At 36.0% G+C, this 23,645-nt stretch overlaps 1 protein-coding gene across 1 annotated transcript in view; it reads left to right on the top strand.

The window, feature by feature from the left end:
- TRHDE (thyrotropin releasing hormone degrading enzyme) overlaps positions 1–23,175 on the top strand; it is a 372,234-nt gene extending 349,059 nt beyond the window's left edge. The window contains exons 16-19 of the mRNA XM_047743059.1: positions 11,566–11,733; positions 12,207–12,347; positions 14,789–14,870; positions 20,584–23,175. Coding sequence (XP_047599015.1) covers positions 11,566–11,733; positions 12,207–12,347; positions 14,789–14,870; positions 20,584–20,727 — 535 coding nt within the window. The 3' untranslated portion in view covers positions 20,728–23,175. The remainder of the gene's footprint in view (positions 1–11,565; positions 11,734–12,206; positions 12,348–14,788; positions 14,871–20,583) is intronic.
- Positions 23,176–23,645: the final 470 nt, after the last annotated feature.

Raw genomic sequence — 23,645 nt, forward strand, 5'->3', positions numbered from 1 at the left:
TAAAAGAGTATGCTATCAAACAAAAATGTTTTGGAAAATCTATGTAGAAGAAAGATAATATATGAAGTGTAGTAAGTGTGCTTGCTATCTGAATTTATCCTATTCTGAATTCCTTTGTCAAAGTAGAAATCTCCTTCATAACCAGTGATGCTGTGTGATTTGCCATTTGTGGAAGTAGAGGTCATCTGTTAAGGTTACTCAAGTAATGGCGACACCTGTATGCAGAAGAGGGTTGTAGTAACTCTCTTTTCCAAAGCTCCTCTGGAATCACAGTGAGAGGTCCACTTTTCCTTGCCATTAGGAGAATTCGATACATGCTGGCTTAGTTCAGTCCGTCATGGGATAAATATTTGACTAAATGACCTACTTGAGGCACTAACTAATCTGGATGTATTTTTTTAATTTACTTCTTGGTGTAGCAGAGACTTTGATTGCCTCGAGAGCTAATATAACTTCAGTAAGTGCATATTTCTATTCATTTTCATATAGTCATATTTAGCTTCTAATCTAAATACACTAACGATTTTATATTCTAATTTAAAATGCAGAAATAATCCTACATTTGTGTTCTTTTTCGTGACACTTTTGGCTTTTTCCTGACATTTTACTTTAAAAAAAAATTCTATTACAACCATGCATAGAAGCAAATAGTCAATAGTATTTTTTTAAGGTATTTTAATTTTTACAGAAGCATGCTTTTGAAGGTGACTTGATTTAATTTAACTGTTTTTCTTTTCAGTGTAATTGGTTTTTCCCCCATTTCTGCCAATAGTAATTTTCCTATCATGTTAATATTGTTTGCATGATATTATACCAACTTCAGGCATAACACTGTTGAACTTTTGTGTCATCTATCAAAAGATATGCTTATTGATTAGTTATAGAATAGCTCTATTTTAACCGGCTGACTGTTTGTCACAGTACAAGTGCTAAGTGAATATGGATTTCCATGGGCAACACAGGGAGCAATGTTGATTAACTCACAGTAGTGATCGCTATTATTTACTAAGCCAGACAGGAACACCAATAAAAATATTTGCAGCTTCCAAAACATTCTTACTTACTCACAGATAGTGGATTGTAGTAATGGATTCAGATTCAGGTTTACGGTAACAGTTACCAACCACTATAAAGAAGAAATTTCCCCCACATTTTCCAATGCACTGAGAAGATTCCTTCAGCAACATTAGAAACATAGCCTTTTTGTTTATTTTTCCCTCCAAGATTAAGACTTAGGACTGATTCTATACACGTAATTCATTCTAGCTCAAACTGAAAATGAAAATAATTCAGGTTTGTCTTTCTAATGATAGTGTGATAATGTTTACTTAATATTGTGATAACGTTGATGGAGAATGCTCTGCAAGTATCAAATATTGTTTTGTGATATATATACCTATCTTAAATTTTGTGATATATATATATATATATATATATATATATGTATATGCACATCTCTCTATCTATATATCTTAAAATATCTACAAATGAGAAAGAACGTTAATGACTTGTAATCACAGGAAAAATAAAACCACATGCATGCACTGTAGTGGGTTGAAAAGTGGCCTCTAAAAGATATGTCTAAATCCTAAATGCAATCTGTTAATATGACCTTATTTGGAAATAGGGTCTTTGCAATGAACTCATGTGGATTTAGGGTAAACTCTAAATCCCAAGATGATGGTACTCACAACAGACAGAAGAGAAGATGCAGAGAGCCACAGAGGGAAGCTCATGTGACCACAGAGGTAGAAACTGAAGTAACAGGTTTGCAAACCAGGGCATGCCAAGGATTGCTGGAGGCACAGGAACTAGAAGAGAGGCATAGAGCAGATTCTGCAGAGCCTCGGGAAGCAAGCAATCCTGCTGACACCTTGACTTTAGACTTCTGGCCACGGGAATTGGGAAGGAATAAATTTCTGTTGTTTTAAGCCATCAAGTTTATGGGAATTTGTTATGGCAGCCTAGTACCTCCTATTCAAAATTTGGTTTATAATCAACGTTTTGCTTTTTCTTTCTTTGATAGAATATCAAGGGTCACTACAGATAGCAAGTTCAACTTTTAACTTTCACTCCCTTCTTCCTGCTCTTAAGATTTTCATCAAGAATGAGCTACTGAGAAGCCAGTTCTTATTTCTCACAAAAATTCAACAAAACTACCATCATCAGTGCTCATGAAATTATTTTTGTAAATGTGTAAAAAAAAATATGGGAGTGCTCATTGCTATGAAAATAGAATAATTATGTAGAGATAGCTCCTAAAATTCACAGCGAAGAACCTATGCTCATGTTTTAGGATCCCTTCTAAATATTTTGAAAGAGCCTCTTCTTTTTTCTTTTTCCTGATTTGGGATTCTTTTTATAGTTAAAAAATCAAATAGAAAAAAATTCTCATGACTTCTATTTTATTTTCATATATATACATAAAATAAACATTGCTTGTTGTATTCTGCAGTATAGAATGCAGACATCCAATATACACTCTACTTTGTTCTCTTCATACACGTCAGTGCTATAGCCAGTACCTGCCAGTTACATGTATATGTGCATATATACATTTGTTATTTCAGAAAAATCATGAAACTGGTGTTTTTCTTAGATATATGTTTTTCTTAGATTTATCATCTTCCAATGCAAAATATGCCTTTTGCCTTATTTTATAACTTTGTCATTTGCACTTGCGATTTGTCCTTTCCTCCAGAACCCAGATTGTCAGGGTTTTTCCCCCCCAATAATTTTCTGTTACCTTATATAACAGGAATAAATTATCATTAACTATTATTAATTATCAGATTTAATTATATCTATCCTTATTCCTTAAAACACACACATACACATATATGAAGTTTCCCGTGGATATCACTGCTTTTTCACAGGAGGGTCAAAGTGAAACCATGGAACATATAGGATTTGATATAAATAAGAATATTTTTCTATCTTTAGAAAGTACTGTATTTTTTTTTGTGTGTGTAGTGAATCTGCCAGTTAAATCTCTGAAAACCTGACAATTACATGTTGGTTAGGGTGTGCGCGCACACACACACACACACACACACACACACACACAGTAGAATTTACTTTGGCCAAAGTAAAATCTATTTTTAGTTGGGGACCTTGCTAGTGAGAAAAATACATTACTTACTGCCTCCACATCACAGCTTAGTGGTTATCCTAAAAAATTAACTGAATTGCTGTAGTTGATTCTTCCCAGGCTGGAGAAACAGTCTTGTTAACCTCTGTGACCTTGACAGTGCATTAGAAATGAAAGTAAACCGCATTTGCACAGGCCCTCCCATTTATAGCAGTAGTATTTTGATGGATACAATAAATCTATGTAATTTTCAACCTTTCTATGAAGAATGCAGAAGACAATGAGTGTTGCTATAAATTATGCCTGGGCAATAAGAGTTATTTGTCAAGGTGGAGCCCAATGTCATCAGGTAGGGTTTCTATAAACACTCAGGCCTGGGTCATGATTTGAATGAGAACAGAGCTTATGGATTGGATTGCTGATGTTACCAATGTGTCATTCCCATCATTATCTTGTGTCTTCATAGTCAGTCATAATTGGGCATGTTTTGTTTTGGCAGATGATAAATCTAATCTTGTGTCTTCACATACTGATTCCTAATCATTGTGATTCGGACATCACCATCATATGTATGTATGTAAATTTAGATTTCTTATCCCAGCAGGCCCTTAGATTTACAGTGCTATGGCCAGAGCCCAATGAAAGAAATGTAAATATCACAGATCAAGACAGAGCGGGTTCCTTGAGAAGCCAAGGATAATGGGCACCTGGTAATCAGGAAACAATCTTATCTCTAACACAGGCATCTATAAATAGGGCAATTTATCATGCATTTCACAAGGTCTACTACAACTGTATACCTCTTAAGTTTTAAATGATGCTATGCTCTTAGAACTATTTATACTAGCAGGCTGCTGCCCACTGTTTCAGAATGAGTCATCAGAGATATCTTAATTTTTCTACTTTTGTTATAAAGCAGTTTGATTTTTTTGAGCTCTCACGGGTATAATTGATTCTGGATGTCATAAGGGTTCTGAGTTGTGAAATGTTAAATAACAATGTTCTAGGCTTTTCAGTGGAGTGGTTACAGTCCAGGACAAAGAAACAGTTTAAACAAGTCAAGTCACGAATTCTCTATTCTCTAATTGTTTGCTTTTTTTTTTTTTCTTTTACCTTTTTGTAGCTCTTTGTCATTGCCTGTCTTTGTCATCATCATGCTGAATGTTTGGGCCTCTCTGTACCTTTCTCACTTGTGTTCTTTTTTCTACCTTTTCTTTGATGTCTCCTTCTTTTTATCCTCTTTTGGTAATGTTGTCTGGGCCACCTGGGTTCTTACATTTTTGTGCTTTAGTAATTATATTTTATAGAGTGGTCTTATAGCCTAAATATTTACACTCACCGTTTCTCTTCCTTCCTACCCAGTAGAAATAATAGCTGTTTTATATATGGGACTTAAAAGTTTAAAATGTAATGTCCTGTGTATTATTTCAGGTTAAAGAAAGTGGAAGTCTCACTTAAGGGAGTGCTATTATCTTAAAATACAGTCTTTTGATAAACTCCAGATAGTAGCAATTAAGATGAGCCCCCCTTCAGCAATCCTTTTTCCTTTCATATGGAAAGAGTGGCATATGACTCTTTACAAATATGCAAAATTCAAACCTAAAGAGGTATTGATCATTTTAGAACACAACAATTTTAAATACAGTTGGTCTGTTATCCACCTGGTTTATCCACCTCTATTCCAAAGGGCCACAAAGTCTAGTTTTGAACTGCCTTTTCCTTCATTCCCAGGTTTTAGTATTCCTTTTGTTATGCTCAAGTTTCAGTGGGAATGAGCAGGCGCTGTGTGGTCACAAGTGAGAGAAGCTTCTGGAAACAGAGCAGCCCCAGCTGCTGCCCCACAGGTGCCCGGCCCACAGCCTTGCGGCCTCATGTTCTTTCCACCGGTCACCGATGCACCATGCACGGGGGATTCTTGGCTAGGGGCCTCGTAGAGATACTATAAAACAATGCTGCTTCCGGATGCCAGGTTTTTTATGAGTTTGGTGGGTGTTTGATTGACAAGCATACCGGTGAAATTAGGTAGGATTATAAAACTGTTTTATCATAATGCCTTAATGTATTGTCAGTCATGATTTTTATTTCTCATTCACTTGTGGTGAGGTTGTCTGAAAACTTTATTTCTGCTTTCTTTTTAGTCCTGTACACTTTTGGGAAAGATTTGTTTGCTCCTTCATACTACTAATAATAGTAATAATAAAAATAATGAGGAGGAATGTCATTACAACAAATTGAGACAATTTTCTGTGTACCCAGCACTTGGCTATGCGAGGCATGTAGATAACGCCCATACTGAACTCCAGATATGTACTGGGAACTGCGCTACACCCTTGCTAAACATGATTTCACTTAATCATTGAAAAAACCGAAAGAATGGTTTTCCCCATTTTCCAGATGAGGAAACTGATCCTCAGGTGCAAAAAGTCACATGTTCTTTCGAAACAGCTTTAAGTTTTTATTCCACACAGCTTCTTGGGAGCAGCTAAGGGACAAAGGAATGGAGATAGAATGAAAGATGGCCGTAGGAATTACGATGACCAGGGTCAAACTTTGTAAATGCAGGTTATTTTTCAGTCTGATATTTTAATGTCAATGATTGCCCTGAAAGAAATAAGGGTACTAATACTTATAAGGTCAAACAAGACCTAGAGTATTGATGAGGAAGCCTCAACCAAAGCTCTCTTTTAACTTTTAGACTAGGCAAGGGATCTTTCAAATGAATGAATTAACTGCAAATTAATTAAAATTAATTAAATAGTAGGCCACACACTAAATTAGTGTGTAGTGCCACCGAAAAAAACAGGCGCTCTTAGAGAGGCTAGTGATTTAAGAAACTTTTTTCATTGTCTTTGAAAATAATTAAATCTGCATTTCAATGTTAATACAATCACTAATGAAAAGAATCGTATACTAACAGAACAGGAAGGGACTTTGAAACTCATGTATGTTAGGCCTGTCCAATTAGGATGAAAAATGAAGCCCAAAGCAATGACCTTGACTTGCCTGGTCCTAGAGGCAGTTATTGGCCAAATTAGGTCCACTGAGAACCTGCTTAAAAATAGACCCCTATCATGATTAAGCATGAAAATTTATATTTTAAAATAGTACGATTTTTTTTTTCCCTTTGGCCTGTATAATTTCCTTTGGGAGATATTTTAACTGAATCATCAGAATTGTTTCTACATATTATTCAATAGCATTTTTCTATATTGGAATATGTTTTACTCTAATAGTAATAGAATTTTGTCTTTATAAATGAAATTATACTTCAATTATCTTATTTCCAAAGTAATTGTCAAATTTATTTAGTGATTAAATTCAAAATATATGCATTACAGAAAGAAAGACTAGTTAACTGTAATCCCTCAACTCAGAGGCAAATGTTAACATTTTCTTGTTTTTTTCTTTTAGATTTCTAACATAAACATTATTTTTTTCACTTAATATAGTGGTATTATGTTATATTGTGGTATATATATATGTGGTATATGTTATATTCATCCTTAATAATATATTTAATATATTAAATAATGTATTTTATCATATCATTAAATATTAATCTATGACATCTCATTCTCTGTTGCTATTTCTATCTTGAACCAGTCCCTGATTGTTATTTTAGATGTGTCCTGGTATTTTACCTTAAAAAACACCTGTAACAAAAAAAACTTTTATAGCAAAATCTTCAGAAATTTATCTAATTATTTATATGAATTTATCAACCTACTTCACAAATTTCCATTTTAAAACTAAAATATCAATTTACTGAGATTCAAGATACTAGTCCCATTCCACCATCATTATTTAACTCCGTAAAAAAAAAAAATTTCTAAATTTTTCTAAATTTAAAAAAATTCCTCTATTTTTCCACCTACTAAATGTTTTTAACCTCTACCCCAAAGTATTTCATTGTCATGCATCGCGCTTTTGGTAAAGTAAAAAAGGTTCAACATATCACCAAAATACAAAATAAATTATTTCAAGATGATATTGCTATGCTTTCAAAACTTTTTTGCTTTCAAAACTTTCACCAAACAAATCAACTTTGTCATGGTCCTGTTTGAAATGAGAATAGAGTAAAGCTATAATACAAGTTACACTAATTAGGTATAATTTTCTGCAGTGTTAGACTCTCGAGAAGATAAAGACACTTCCTTTTGGCTAAGCACTCCTCCAATCATCTCCTATGAAGGCAGCTGGGAGAGACTAGCTTCCTCGTCCTGTATATGGATACTACACATGGAGAAATATAAGCACATTTCCTTCTCAGATAATGAAATTCCATTAAAAGATTTATTTCTGAGGCAGAAGTTTAAAAGAAATGACCATGGGATATTCACATTCTTATAAATAATTTCCATGTCCATGAGAAAGGGGCCCATCTCCCTGTTATCCTGATATCAAGAATCTCACAAAACTCATTTGTACTGCTCATAACTATGGGTTCCGTGGGGTTTTCATCCCATGCTTTCCCAACAAATGAGCTTTTTCATTTGTTCCTAATGACTTTGGTTTATACAAAGAGATCTTAAACTGTCCCCAGAGCAATCATTTTGCTAAAATGTTATTAGAACATCTTTACAAATTTAGCAACAAAAGGGGCTTCATTAACAATGGAAATCATCGGGAACCAAGGCCCTTAGCAAATTCAGTGCTCACCAGTCTTGTTTTATTTTCAGCAACGAGTACAATAATGTTGTGAACTATCCACTGACTCCTTAGCTGGTGGGTGGGTAAGGAAGTTGAGGTGTGGATGCCATGGGAAGAGATGCTCGAAAAATCCGGACGGTATTCTCCGGTTAATCGGCTCTGTCCTTGCTCTTAGAAGGAGACCTGTAAACCGGAAGCAGTGCGTACTCATAGCATCTGCTAATAGAGTCATTTCTTTCCTGAGAGTTTGGGGATTTGCAGACGAGACTGAGGGCTGTTTTTCAAAGGACCATCCACAGGATTGAGATTAAATATGTAAACATATGTGTGTCTCATTTTTCTAGTAACCAAATTTGATTCATCTGCTATGCACAGAGGGCCAGCTGCTGAAAAGCCTGAAAGTTGACCTGCAGCTTCTGGCAGAACAAATCCAAATTATGGGGTTTTTCTCTGGGTTTGACACTGCAGCTTGAGATCCAGAATCAACCCCTATTCTGGGCAGCTTTGAGTTTAAACGCCTCCTTTGCCCAGGATAACTTTTGCTAGATTCCTTCAGGGTGGTCTCTCTGTCATTTTATCCAGCACTTTATTGCTGAGTGCCCTTTTAAGATTTTTTTTCTTCTTGCTGTGTGTACGGCCAGATTGCCATAGAGTAGTTCCTTCAGTACACCGCTAGCCTCTGTCCTTATGCTGGCCCAGAGGCGGCATTTTAACAAGTACCAGTTCAGTGCTGGGGAGCACTGAGGATACTTATTGTTGGAAATCTGGTCTCACCAACATTACATATTTCTCAAAGACAACTGATTAAACTGTGTATTAGAAAATTAACTTAAAAAAAAAAAAGATTAGTGGCGACCCTATGGCCAGTTGAGCACTGAGAAAATGATAGGTTGGATGTGTCCATATTACTCTGACTACTACTACTATTAAAAACCAACGTATCAGGGGCACCTGGGTGGCTCAGTGGGTTAAGCTTCTGCCTTTGGCTCAGGTCATGATCCCAGGGTCCTGGGATAGAGTCCTGCATCAGGTTCTCTGCTCAGCAGGGGGCCTCCTTCCCGCCCCCCTACCCTGCCCCCCACCTGCCTCTGTGTCTCTGCCTACTCGTGATCTCTGTCAAATAAATAAGTAAAATCTTACAAAAAAAAAAAAACAACAACAACAGCCAACGTATCATACTTTTGTTGTCATTAGCCATCTCTAAGCTGATAAAAATGAGAAACACTGTCTTGTACAGATCATCTTGGATCTCAGTTTACTATATCGTGGAGATAGAGCAAAATATCCTCTCTCAGAACAGAGTCCCCTCACTTGCAAAAAGAAATGTATAAGGCAGACATCATGATATTATTATATAGACTAAATAAAATGTGTAACCTGAAACATGGTATTGCCCAGAGGTGTTATTTTCTACCTCCTGTGCTCCTCCAGCCAGTGCCCAGAGCTTTGGAGGGACAGTCCCCTTATTCATTTGTATGTGCCTCTTACACAGTTCTGCATCAGCCAACAGCATCTACTGAATAATGAAATATGGACTATTGCTAGTGACTATGATATATGGCAGTCAAGTTATTCTAAGGAATATAGTTTAATATCTGGTGGGTTTCTTTTCTTTTTCTTTTTTTCTTTTTTTGCATTTTCCTTATTTCTATACGCTTTTTCTACTGGAAACCATTGATATTGGAGATGCATTTCATAGGCAGTAACAAACAATTCAGTGGACTCTATCTCTATATTCTCTTTAATACATTAATAACTTAATGACTATTAGAGCTAACGTTAAGAAAATGTACACTGAGAAAAAAAGGAAAATATACATTGATTGATGAGCTGATGATTTCAGTAGACATTTTATTGTTTTTTCTTACAAATTTTTTTGTTGACTGCTTGGCTAAAGTCATAACTTTTATACAGTGTTTTGCTCTGTAATCTATAATATTTGAAAGAAAAGACTCATCCTCCTTTCTAGCTGTTGATTTAGAGAAAGAAAATGAAGTTTCTTCATTTTCTTATTATCCTTAGTAAAGATGGAGGCGTATTTGTAATCCTGTATCGCATCTACCATGATTAAACGTGGCAGCAATGTTGTCTGAAGCTCTGGGCTGGTTTTCCGAAGCTCTGGGCTGATATCTGTGTTCTTTTGTTTAAAACAAAACAAGCAGAGTGCTTGCCTTCTAATATCGCAAAGACAAAAAGCTTTAGTCAGCAAGGTTAAAGTAACTTTTGTCCGAACACTCCAGATCACTTACTTCTAGGAAGAGACAGAATAATATAGTTTTAGGCATTTCTGGGAACAATTAATTTTGTACGATTCTTCTAGCAAATCTCAGCATGTGGTATCCTGAAGCCCAATGCTCCATATTCTGAGTGTCCTACGTCCTCCGTAGCTGCTTAACAGAGCCAGATGAAGCATCTTCCCGGTGGTCATTCAGATACTTCCTCCTGTTTTCTAAATAGCCCTTCAACCATAACAGTGTTTTAACCATCAGTCAAGGTACTAAATCTTTAGAAGAGAGGGTTTTTTATCTTGCTATCCAGACAAAAACACCTCTTATCAGCCACATTCAAGTTACAAGTAAGAAACTTAAATAGTGGATCACTGAATATGACATAAAGCAGAATGTATTTTTTTGACTTTTTGTAAGTATTCTAGTGTTCTTTCAGAGAAGTCAGTTTTTTAAAATGTGGCATATATACTGAGACTCGAGAGGACAATATTTAGTAGAAAATTGCTAGGTGAGTAAACATGAGCATTTATAACTTATAAATAGTCAAGAGTAATTAAATCCACTCACACTTTCCCACCATAATATTTATTTTGGAGTCCAAGTCAAAATTTAGTCTATTTTTTTTTAAAGATTTTATTTATTTATTTGACAGGCAGAGATCACAAGTAGGCAGAGAGGCAGGCAGAGAGAGAGAGAGAGAAGAGAAAGCAGGCTCCCTGCCTAGCAGAGAGCCCAAAGCAAGGCTCGATCCCAAGACCCTGAGATCATGACCTGAGCCGAAGGCAGAGGCTTTAATCCACTGAGCCACCCAGGCGCCCCAAAATTTAGTCTATTTTTATAGTCACTTTTGTAAATGTAGAGAAAAAGACATTTTTTTTCTCAAAATTTATTACTTTATGTTTTATCTGTTTATTATCTCTATCAGTAATCTTCTAGGTTCTGCAATGTGAAGGCCTATTTGAGAAAAATAATTTTAGGGACACCTGTCCATGATTTTAGGAGAAATGTTTGTTTTATTCAAATTGGTCTCTTCAACCTGTGCTTCCTTGCCATTCTTGGGTCTACTAATTATGAGAGCAAAATCTTTGATAAGTGTATTAATGTTGGTGGAACTATAAGCATCCTGCTTGCATTGTTTCTTTAAGCCTTTATATTCTGACTCTTTTTAAGGTTTTATTTATTTATTTGACAGAGAGAGAGAGAGATCACAAGCAGGGGGAGTGGCAGAGGGAAAGGGAGAAGCAGGCTCCCCTCTGAGCAGGAAGCCTGAGGCCAGGCTGGATCCTAGGACCTGAGATCATGACCTGAGCCTAAGGCAGACATTTAGCCCACTGAGCCACCAGGCACCCTGTGACTTTGGTTTAAATATACTTTCAAGAATAGAAACAAAACTTGCATTCAAAATACATTATTTTGCATCGTTGAAGTGCCAATTTTTAAAATCTTGTTACTATATAGTATTATTCTCTTTCAGGTAAAATCTGATTAACAAAATCATCTTTTTAAAAACTGACTGTAGTAAAGCAACATCTGTCTTTAGTTTCAATGCTATGAAGCATTTAATTAACAGAAAACCACCATGGGTTGCTTCTTTAGAATACCACTAAATGTTAGAGACATCGTCTACTGTACAGGAGTTTCACTACTAGATGAGGATGTTTGGGAATTCATATGGATGAAATTCCACTCCACTACAGCAGTTTCTGAGAAGAAAATATTATTGGAAGCCTTAACTTGCAGTGATGACAGGAACTTATTAAATAGGTGAGTCAATTAATTTTCTAAATTTATTTGTGTAATGAGAGTACTCTCAGTTAATCAAAGTACACTGAACTTGATTTTATTTCCTTGAATATAAGCTAGTTACGCTAGGATATATTTTCTACAGCTAAAGAAAACTGCCATGTTGACATGACTAACGCTAATTGAATTGAAAGAAATACCTTTGTTTCTCACTCTAAAGATTTTTTAAGTGAGTTGATAGCATCAGAACAAACTTGTGATTTCTTCACCAGCAAGATTTTTTAAAATTTAATTAATGAGTTGATTAAAATGCTATGAATTTGCTCTTCCCCCTTTTAAAAACAGAAAATTGTTCTGTTGATAAGTTGTATTGGTAGTTTTCACAGGACTGTTCTTCTAAAGAATATGACAAATTAATGCGTGTAATTTTTGTAATTTTATAAAAATTTTTAAGTTATTGGGCTAAAAGCTTTTCTACAATTCTATCCTTAAAGGCTTTTAAATCTATCACTGAATTCTGAGGTGGTGTTAGATCAAGATGCAATTGATGTGATAATCCATGTCGCTCGAAATCCACATGGCCGAGACCTTGCCTGGAAGTTTTTCAGAGATAAATGGAAGATATTAAATACCAGGTAGAATAAGAGTTCAATCATTCAAACCTGAGTGAGTAAATTAAAGGTGACATAGTAGAGATAAAGACCCAACTTTTTGTGTTAAAACTAAGGTCCAGATAATAGAATTGGATTTTAAAATAGTCAGCCAAGTTGAGCCAAGTTTCACTCCTGTGAAACTCAGAATTATTTTAATGATTCTATAATATTATCCATGTAATAAAGATTAAAGACTGTGATTATATATGGAAATGTGGGAGTAAAAATGTTTAGCAGTACAACATTTGTGGAAAATCTTTTAAGTTGTCTAAGGTTGAAGAAATATCATACAACTGTATTCTGAATGTGTTATAGAAAAAATGTTTTATGAATCAGATATAATTATTATATTACATAACAAGAAAATTTAACCTCTGCAAGAATTGTTTTAAAATTTTCTTTATATGTAAATATCATAAAACACCTGAAATAAAACCAAGATATAGAGAAGGAACATTTGAATCATTGTATAATCCTAGTTTCAATAGAACTCATTCCTGAGACATCTTGTTTCATGGTGAGACTTTTTCAGCCTCATTTTAAGAAAATGTTTCATTATGTATTTAAATATATTATAATAAATGTTGATTTATTACTCTGATAATCTCTATGGCATTTTAAAATTTAATTTACTATAGAGCATGTAGATGCTACGTGTTCTCAAACTTAAATGTCCCCAAAAAGTGAGCAGACCTCTTGTTCTGTCTATTAAAAATTGGTGTGTAAACTTCATGTTTTTAAGGTACATAGACCTTTCTCAGTTGCCCTTGTAAAAAGGGTTCCATTTGAATGGATGTGTCCTGTTAAAACACAATTCTATCTACAAATATTTCGTCAGAAAGTGCTGATATTCCTAGAAGACACATTAGCTTTCTTGTATTTGCAGCTCAGAAATTGGAATGATTGGAAGATTAGAACTTACTTTGCTCTCATGTACTATAATATAGTGAATAGTCAGATACAAGGTGAAATTAATATATAGGAGCATTTCACTTTAAAAAGTGTCAAATATCTGCCAATACACAGTCTATGTAGGGAGTGGTTTTGTCTATCAGGGTTCAGCATAGTGGGCATGTATAGTTCAGTCCCAACCAAAAAATGTTTGGTTCCTACTATGCTTATTTTGTATCACTTGAGAGTCCATGGTCGCTAACCAAAAGCTAAAAAGGTTGAGATTTGGAAATGTTTAAAATCTTGACAAATAGAACTGTATTCTTCATCAGCTTCTACTGCTCTAGCAGTCCTTAAACACTGGAGTTCATGGAAGTGCTGTCCAAGGTACTCTTTCTTTTGCAGATTCTCCCTGCTTTTAATTGCTCCCAAATCTAGATCTCTTACTCAAACATTTTGTCTAAGCTTCACTCTATGATACACAGTTGCCTGTTTGGACCCCCCTACTGAGGTGTACCTGCAAAGTTAAACCTATCATTATCCTCTTGTCTTCCTTTCCTCAGTAAATATTATGGCCATCCACCAATTGCTCAAGCCAGACACTTGGAAAACTACAGATACCCCCTGGTCATGTATGACAGTTAGGCTTGAGATATTGTCAATTTAACAAGTCCTAAAAGAAAGGTGCCACAATTAGAAAACCTCTTATAATGGGGGCTGAGCCTTTGCTTCCAAAACCTCAGAATCTTTTTTATCTTAATTCTGAGAGTATGGTAGTTTGTGATAGGTATCCTTAGCACAACAGAGATAAATCAATAAAATGAGAAACCTTTCCAACTCACCAATACAAACTGCTCCTTACTGTGGGTCACGAGTCAAGAATTTATGTCTGTGGCACAAGGATTATGCAATCCAGGTGAACAACTAAATACTTCAATTTAATGTCTACATGAAAACATACTAATATTTGGGAAGCATTTCAAAGAATTTGGCTCAGTTTCTAAGCATGAAAAAGGAGAATGCCAATGTCAATTGTGACTGACTAGACCAAAGGATATGTGTGACATACTGTTAATGCCCAAGTTTGTCTTATACTCCTCTTTCTTTTGTTAGGATTTCCTTTTTTTTTTTTTTTTTTTCCTTATAGTGAACTAGGTTGCTTTAAAGTTGAAAGTTTTAAAAATATTTCTTCCTCAGGCCTTAGATCGAAAATATAACAATAATTCCTAAATCTAATTTTAGAGGATTCCTTTTTTTTTTTTTTTTAATGTACTACAACATAGACCTCCCTGAAACATTTTGAGCCAAACCAGGTGGCATCTGATGTTATTCTGCAGTCACAGCTCTTTGCACTTCCCTAGCTCCCTGGAGAAATGACCTTGAAATGGTCTGACATCTTAATGGCAACAAGATAACATTGGTCAAATGGTGCCCTTGAAAAGGATTCTTTAAAAAAAATCTGAAGAGTAGGATTTCTTAAATTATTGTTTATATAACATCAAGACTTTTTTTTTTTTTTTTAATCTTTCTAGGTATGGAGAGGCATTATTTATGAATTCCAAACTCATTAGTGGAGTTACAGAATTTCTTAATACTGAAGGTGAACTCAAAGAGGTAAATATTTTAATACAGGAGTTCTAATGATTTTCTTTTATAAATATATAAAATTATACATTTATTTTAACCACTTTTTTTCTGACAGACTCATATCCATTTCTTTAAAAAACACACGTTCATGCTAAAGACTTGACTTACTTCATTATTTGCAAAGGTATTTCTATTATATTAAACATGAAATGCCTTGGGGGGGCACCTAGGTGGCTCAGTCGGTTGAGAATCTGACTCTTGGTTTGGGCTCGGGTCATGATCTCAGAGTTTTGAGATCCCCTCTTGGGGCTCAATGCACTCAGTGCAGAGTCTACTTGTCCCTCTTCCTCCCCCTCTGCCCATCCCTCTGTGCCCTCGCACATGTGAATGCTAGCTTTCTCTTTATCAAATAAGTAAATACAATCTAAGAACAGACAGACATAAAATGCCTTCGAGAGGTGTTTGAATATAATGATTCTCAAACTCCAGGACTCCAAATCCACTCCCAGTATCTTTGATCCAATCCGCTGCTCCTGGGTTGATGATGTGAACGCCGGTTGGGATCCTAGAAATAACAGAACCATCCCGTCACAATGACTCAGCATTTGGGTACAAAGGATCAAGGATTGTGTTAAGATATAGAACTTGAGTCTCCCTGCTTCACGTTCGGGCGGATTACAGGGTGTGGATCACCAGGTGTGATTATAAAGCTTCGTGCTATCTAGTCTGTTCAATGGAATGAATTTAGTGTATGAAAGAGGATATATCTGGCAATATATATTGAGATTAATAGTTTGTTGAAAATTCTGCTTGATTTAATCATACATGAATTTCATTAAAGAAAATAAACAATTCTTTAAGGACTAGTGTCTGGTTTAGAGTATATCTAATGTTTCCTTTTTTTTTTTTCCTGGTTTATTTCTCTGGAAATTTAAACCAGCTTTTTTTTTTTCCCCTAGCCTTTAACTCACATTTGTAGAAGGGGGGGTGTGAAATGGGGAGGGATAAATATGTAGGAGGGAGGAAAAACATACAGATACTTTAAAAAAATTTTTTAAAGATTTTATTTATTTATTTGAGAGAGAGAGAGAATGAGAGAGAGAGAATGAGAAGTGGGAGGGTCAGAGGGAGAAGCAGACTCTCTGCTGAGCAGGGAGCCCAATTTGGGACTCAATTCCGGGACTCCAGGATCATGACCTGAGCTGAAGGCAGTCACTTAGCCAACTGAGCCACCCAGGCATCCCGATACGATTTTTTTTTTTAAGATTTTATTTATTTATTTGACAGAGATCACAAGTAGGCAGAGAGGGAGACAGAGAGAGAGAGGGGAAAGTAGGCTCCCCGCTGAGCAGATAGTCTGGTGTGGGGCTCGATCCCAGGACCCTGGGATCATGACCTGAGCCGAAGGCAGAGGCTTAACCCACTGAGCCACCCAGGTGCCCCTAGATCCTTTTAAATGATTCTGATGAGCTGGGCTTCGACCATCTACTTTTTTCCTGCTGCTTCACTCCATTACAAAGGATAGCTGAGATTTGGCTTTGACAATCATGGCTTCCTCTGCTCTCACTCATTGGATATCTGGGCTGTGACCCGGAGCTAAACATATCCAGCAGCATTTCCCCAGAAGCATCACCCTGGCACTATCCTTCACATCTAATAGTGCCTGGTGTTGTACGATCATCCCACACGCACGGACTTGGATTCTTGCACGTGACAAGCTAAGCTAAGCTAAGTCTCTGATTGCAATGATTTGAAATTCAATTTTTATCCCTGCTGTGTGTTCCCAACCCTAAAGGATTTGGTTCTGAAAGCCCCAGCCCATGTTTTACTAAATTTTTTTAATAAAGGAAGCTAAATGAGAAGGACTCCTTTCGTATCCATATGAAACAATGAAAGAACAATTAAATGAATGCTTCTAATTTTCTCTGTATTTAAATGAAGTATTTTTAATTTCTTGATTTTACATTCAACAATCAGTGAGTAAAAGACTCATTTAGTCACAACCCATGAAGCCATTGAAGTGAACACAGAAGTGAAAAATCTCTTCTACCCTCCCTTCCCCTCCTCCTTCTCTCTTGTAGCATCCTTCCTTCTCCTGTCTTCTCCCCAGGATTCTCTGCCTTTGCCTCCTTTCCTGCTGCCTCACTTCTGTTCCCGCTTCCTTTTCTTCACCCTCAAACTCTTGTAGGTCTTTCCTACTTTCCTTGTTTCAGGTATACCCGGGCCCTGGGAAAACATCTTTTAAATGGATATTCATTTGACTTTATTGTATGTTGACCGTTTTGTTTTACTTACTTCACACATATTTTTAATATTTTTCCACTTGATTTAATTGTCACTTGAAATGTCCTTGTAATGAAAAGTGCAGTTTCACACCTGAAACTAAACTGTGGTTTTTATTCCATTATCTACGCAGCAGCTAACCTCACACCGTCTGGCTCTGGCATGAGCTAGGAATCGCTTCCTGACACGGCGGCTTGTGCTGACTTTCTAGTTTGACAATTGCCCTCTGAGGCTTCTCCATACTTTCCTTACCTCACCATTGTCTTTAAGATTGGGAACCACTGTTGTAGAGTAGGATGGGAGTTTGCTTTGTATTGCTAATTACTCCCTCCTCCCACGCCCATTAATATAAAGCAGGTGAGGAAATTCCAGACTCATCCTCTAATAACCAATGAACCTCACAAGCAGAAAACCCAATGCCCTCCCTTTGGATGCGGGAATATTCTTATTTTCAAGAGTATATATAGATCAAAAGGGAACCGGCATCTTTATGAATTCTGAAAACTCAGCTGAGGTGTTAATGACCCCATCAGACCCAGGGGCATTCAGTAGAGAAATAGGAGTAGTTGCAAGGTCCCTTCCCCAAAACTGCATTCTAGTACCTGAAACTGGCAATTTCCTTCTAATTACGAGGCTCTAGCAATTTGAACACTATTTCTCCATGAAACAGTGTGTTATTTCCTTAATTTTAAACTAATGGAAGTACAACCTGAGGGAGCGACAGAAGCCCTTTGCCAGTTTTTCATACTGATGTCTGTTGGGCAGTTCTCCCCAGCGCTCCTTTTTCTGCTTCTTGAACCTCATCGGGAGCCCTGTGGTGGAGGAACATAGATCCTGGGCATCACAGACATCCCATTTACAGTTTTAATGTTGAAAATATAAACCTCATAATAGGGCAATAGCTAATTCAATTCATTTATATGGTTACTGAGAGTATATTATGTTTTGCAATTTACTCTACAAATAATTTATTTTATGATGTTTAGGGTCTCGGGTACCCTAAAATCAGAGTTTCTTTTTAAATGTGAAAATGCCTTCTAATGGAGAAATTAACAAACATGTCTAGAAATTTTATGCTAAGAACAGGAAGCACAAACAACTCTGACATCTTACTAAATGCTATTTTATAAAAATGTCTAAACTTGCAACATTTTCAAGTAAAAGCAGAAGATGGCATAAATATTTAGGAAACACAATAATAAAAGCTAATAACAGCAGAAAATCTACCAAAGAACTGCAGAAATAAGCAAACCGGAATGCCAAGTGTCTTCCATCTACCCTGTGCCCTCTAAAGTCAGACAAAGGGTCTGGAAGGTGCTATGATCACACACCGCGGGACCTGTTAGATGGCTGCTCTGACCACATGTTTGCCTGAAGAGCTGCAGAGGAATCTGGGCATAAAATCAATTTGTGTCAACCACGGAAAGTGGGCCATATGTGTTCTGATGAATAAGCTACTCCCAAGATTCATTCAAGTCACCTCAGGCTCTCTGAGCTCATGAGGCTAGTACTTAGTGCACTTAAATAGTGATTTAAGAAATGAATCCCTGGGGACCCACCACTTACATTTTTTATTGATGGTTCTCTTGCAAGATAATCTGACCTACTGTCTTTGTGTCAATAACACATTCATATTCAAACCCATAGTTTGCCTTTGAGCAGGACTTAAGTGTTTTACTTCCAGTGTTCAGGCTGGCTTGCTCTGTCTCCCACCAAGGGGCCAAGAACATGCTGTACAAAGTCAAAGTTGCCAGTGGGTCATTTATCACTATCTGGCATATTTAGTACTTCCGAGGAAAGCCTGTAATAATGCAGAATGTATTTTAAGAGCAGCAAATATAATTTTTTCCTGATTGACATATATTATGTAAAGAATACCACTGTAATGAACATATGTGATATATACATGTATGCTGTGATATACGTATTTGTGTAATAAAACAATTCAAGACATAGACCATGAAGTATTACTTGTTGCTATAGGAATATAGACTGAATGAATCCAAACATATAAATACAAATGAATTATTGGATTAATCAGTTAAAGTTTAAAAATATGATTCAGTGTTTCCATTAGATTTCCTTTTAATATATGTGTGCCTGTTACAGGCATATGTGTGTGGCACGGTGCCTGGAATATTGAAGACATTTAGTAAATTCCCATGTCTTCCCTTCTTCCTCTTAGCATGTGTAAATTTGGTAAAATGTCAAACCAATTTTCAGGGTAGCATCAATAAATTTTTGCTATATGTTGGATATTTTACATGTTTGTTATCAAAGCATAGGGATTTTGAAGTCTTATAAAGGATATAGCTCTGCGATGAAGTCATCCATTGCTAATGCCATGGGGGGCGGGGCATTGGGGCTTTGTAGGAAAGTGGAGGAAAAACTTTGAGAAAACCTATGGGTATCATGTAATCAAAGTAACACTGTCATAAACAAACCGAGCTACCAATGAACCACTTTCTAGATTAACTCAGAAAGGTATTAAGAAGTCCATTTTAAACGCCCTTCCCCCTGTCCCTGAGTCAGTCTTGCTGCACTACATTTCCCTCCTGGCATGTCCTCCATGTGGCACCCACCATATGATGAATCACACCCATACTAATTACACCACTAATGTTTCTGTGTTGCAAGCTGATTTTTCACATTTGCCTATTAGCATTGAGATTGTTGGTTGGTTGCCAGTTTCTTAACATATCGAACAGAAAGAAACACTGCTAGAAAGACTCTTGAAACCAAATCCCTGAGCATTCCCAGAATATGTGAACTCTCTAGAGAAAATCTTATATCCAGAAAAATATTAGCAAAATATCTTAAAATGGTAACTTATTTTAATTAAGTGCTCAGTCTCTAGCTAAATGAGTCCACATTTAACTATCCTTCATTCTTTCTAAGCTGAGTCTCTTGGGCAACTGAAATGTCATTAATCATCCAGTTTTCATAGCATCGTTACTTTCTTCCCATCACCCAATATCTGGTAATCCTTTGCTGCTAAAGATAGTGTCAACCCCTTATGCTACTTATTTGGGGATGATGATGAAGATTTGGATCTCTACCGACAAAGAGTGAACTTTAATCCTTATCTTCAGTTTTTGAGGCTATTTGGACATTGGATGTGCTTCATAATTAGAACTAGCCTTGGCCACAGTCCCATCAACCTATTACGAAAAGATAAATATGTCTGTTTTAATATTTACTTAGGAAACAAGAAGCTGAATTTGGAGCTCTTGAAACTGTAATGTCCACTCTTTTTTCCTTCTGGTTCCAAAAGATACTATACCACACTTAATGGGCACAATTTGTTATATTGTATTTCGTTAGAGAGCTTTCTTCCCGTATTAAATATGCCTTCTGTGGTGGCTGTGGCACTTTGTTTCTCATACAGTCTTGTTTACATACGTTAGACAGGAGTTTGAGGCATGCATATTTACCATTCAAAACTGTTTCTTTCCAGCTGAAGAACTTCATGAAGAACTATGATGGAGTAGCTGCTGCCTCTTTCTTGAGAGCTGTGGAAACCGTGGAAGCCAACGTGCGCTGGAAAATGCTTTATCAAGATGAGCTTTTCCAATGGTTAGGAAAAGCTCTGAGACACTAAACTCTCTCTTATAAACAATCCGACTCCGAATTTTGGGAGAAGACCTGCTTTCTATGGAATGAGGAAAATGTGCTATGTGGAAAATGGCCAGATTTTCAGCGTTAACGTGTGGGAGGAAAATTTTATTTATTTATTTTTTTGGTTTTGGGGGAATTTTTGGTTTGTTTCATTCATTCTGTTTTGTTTCTCTACTGGGTGTTCTTCTCTAAAGAAACTCTTGCAAGTGACACTAGCCATGATGGCCTCAGCTGTACATTCCTCTTTGTACAGGACCAAATATGATAGTGGTGCATGCTGATGTTGCCGTCAGTTTGGAAAAACATATTCAGAATATTTTGTGCATGGTTGTATGGTCCTGCCTGTGTTCAGCATGCTTACTTAAACTGTCCTATGTCGTATGTGTATATATGTTACATCCAGGATGGGCATTATACAAAAGCACAAAGATTATCTATGACAATCATTGTTGCAATGAAAGAAAAACTGAAAAGGAATTCTCTTCTTAGTCCTGGGCAATGTGGGAGGTGAAATGAAATAGCCCTTTAAGTGATCATTATCACTTCTTTCAGCAATTGGCTTGTCTTGCAATGATGACTGTGTAGCTAACTCATTTTCTTCGAGTTAAAGCTGTTACACGTTTAAAAACGCGTATAGATAGTGTATGCATATGTATATGTACAGAGGGAAGCCCTATATGTATATAGTATGTTGTACACTGCACTTCTGCAAAGAATCTCTTCCAATCAAAGAAACTTTATCTCTTTTTATAAACTTGTGCAAACTTTGAAAAGGCTGAAAAGAATTTATCTCACCACTCTCCACCATTTCCTAACTAAATTTCTCGACTCTACAGATTTTTTTTTTCATCTACTTCCTGAACAACAGTCTATTCTACTACATGAAAGTGAATTCAAGCAAAATTTATGTATAAGCATTCTTCTAATTCTCCAAAGTGGCAGAAACATATCCTAAATACAGATTCTGTCATCATTCTGGTCAAACTTCCTGTTGCATAAAACAATTATGCACGTTTAATAATTATCAGTGCTGAGAAAACGTTTCTTTCCCATCTTGTTTGTTTTTCCATCTCATGTTGTCTGGTCCAGAGGGTTAAAAACTTTCTGTGTGTGTGTGTGTGTGTGTTGGTCTTTGTGTCTGTGTCAGTCAAATCCTCCATTAAGTGACGGGACCTCAAGTAGGTCTGATACCATGTAACGACCCTTGGATCCCAGTCGTGCCATCCATTCAGAGGACAGTTCTTTTCCTTGGGCAAAGCTTTTTCTTTGGCATTGACAGCTCTCTTCTACCTAGGAATTTTAAATAGCCCTTGCCATGGCTGTCTGTTACGTAACACAAGTGCTTTTAAATGGTATTCTCACCCAGTAGGCCAGCTCTCCAAACACTGCTTAGATGATCCAAAATGAACATATTTTAAGTTTGCTGTTATAAAATACCAACACAACCACTGGACCCAAGCCAAAAGTTTGTGGACCACTTTTTATTGTCCTGAGGTTTTCCACTCCTCCAAATCTTCTCGCAGATTATTGAGAGAAATAGATTCTAATAGTCACTGAGCACTGGGGGAAAAAATAGGTATTTTAGAAACCGGAGCCATAGATTTATTTTGAGTCCTTGTAAAAAGGAGCAATTTCCTAATCCGTCAAACAAGTATCACCTACAACTGAATTTTATCTTTTTAGCAACTAATAACTATTACTCATACCTTACATTTTCAGCACTTCATTCAATTAAAACACATGAATTTTAAGGACACTGCGTGGTATTAGTAAGACATAGTAATAGTAGAAAATCTAAAAGTCATTCTGCTGATCAGAAGTCGTGAAATTTAACTAGTGCTTATCGCATATAAAATCCTTTAGGGACAAGTTCTGAGACATCACAATAATAAATATCACTCTGCAGTGCAGGTCCAAAACATGTACCGTATCACCCTTGGATTCATGGAATTGAGGTAAATAGATTAAAAAAATTAGAGGTGGATGTCTTATTTTGTGTCATGAATTATTGAAAATTCTTTGTAGTTGTGACATTCTTTTTGAGTGAAATCTCCATTTCTAGATTTGAGTTAGAAAGCCTTTAAGAGTTCTTTTTTTCCTCCCCACTGTTAAAAATCTTAATCCTCTTTCAGTATTTTAGTGGCCTTGAACAACTGGTTTAGCTACGATGTCAAATCCTAAATGTGTAATTATGTGCAATGTTTGATACCTCATAGAATATCTGTTCAACGGTATAGTAGTATCAATGGCATCGAGATGGAATTTCTGTTCTACATATTTTTCAATAATTTATCCTTTCCAATGTTGAAGATTATATCAGGCTTTGACGTTTTTTAGTTGTTTAAATAAGTAATATTTTCAAAATAATAAAATGACCAATGATATCTCTTGGAATATTCTGTAAAATGTAGTTATAAAAGTCTATTTTCTACATAGAGTTTTATCTTTTTTCTCTTCTTTGTATGTTTTACAAGTCCTATATATGCATGAAATAACAAACTGTTGAAATTGTTCAATATCTAGGCTTAAATCTTTACTCTGCCAATATATATATACAACACAAAAGTTGGTTTCAATTAGACAGGACTAAATTGTTTACCATACCAAATATTAAATAACACCAGGTAACATAAATAAAAGGTTTTCCCCATTTTCACACATTTTCCCTTAAACTTTTCTTAAAATCTTCATGTTTTTAAAAAATAGTCGAGTACGACCTCTAAGGTTAATTTCTACAATGTGAGGTTGATTCCTGAGTTTCAATAACCAAGATTTTAATTGGACCTTTTTTAAATTGGAACTTAGCTGACTTTGATTTATATTATTTCTAAGAAACTTTATATCATAAGACTGAGATTTTTGTGTAAGCGCTATTTACAAACATAACTGTGATATCTCACA

This window comes from Lutra lutra, chromosome 8 (genome assembly GCF_902655055.1).
Source record: "Lutra lutra chromosome 8, mLutLut1.2, whole genome shotgun sequence".
NCBI classification, from domain to species: domain Eukaryota; kingdom Metazoa; phylum Chordata; class Mammalia; order Carnivora; family Mustelidae; genus Lutra; species Lutra lutra.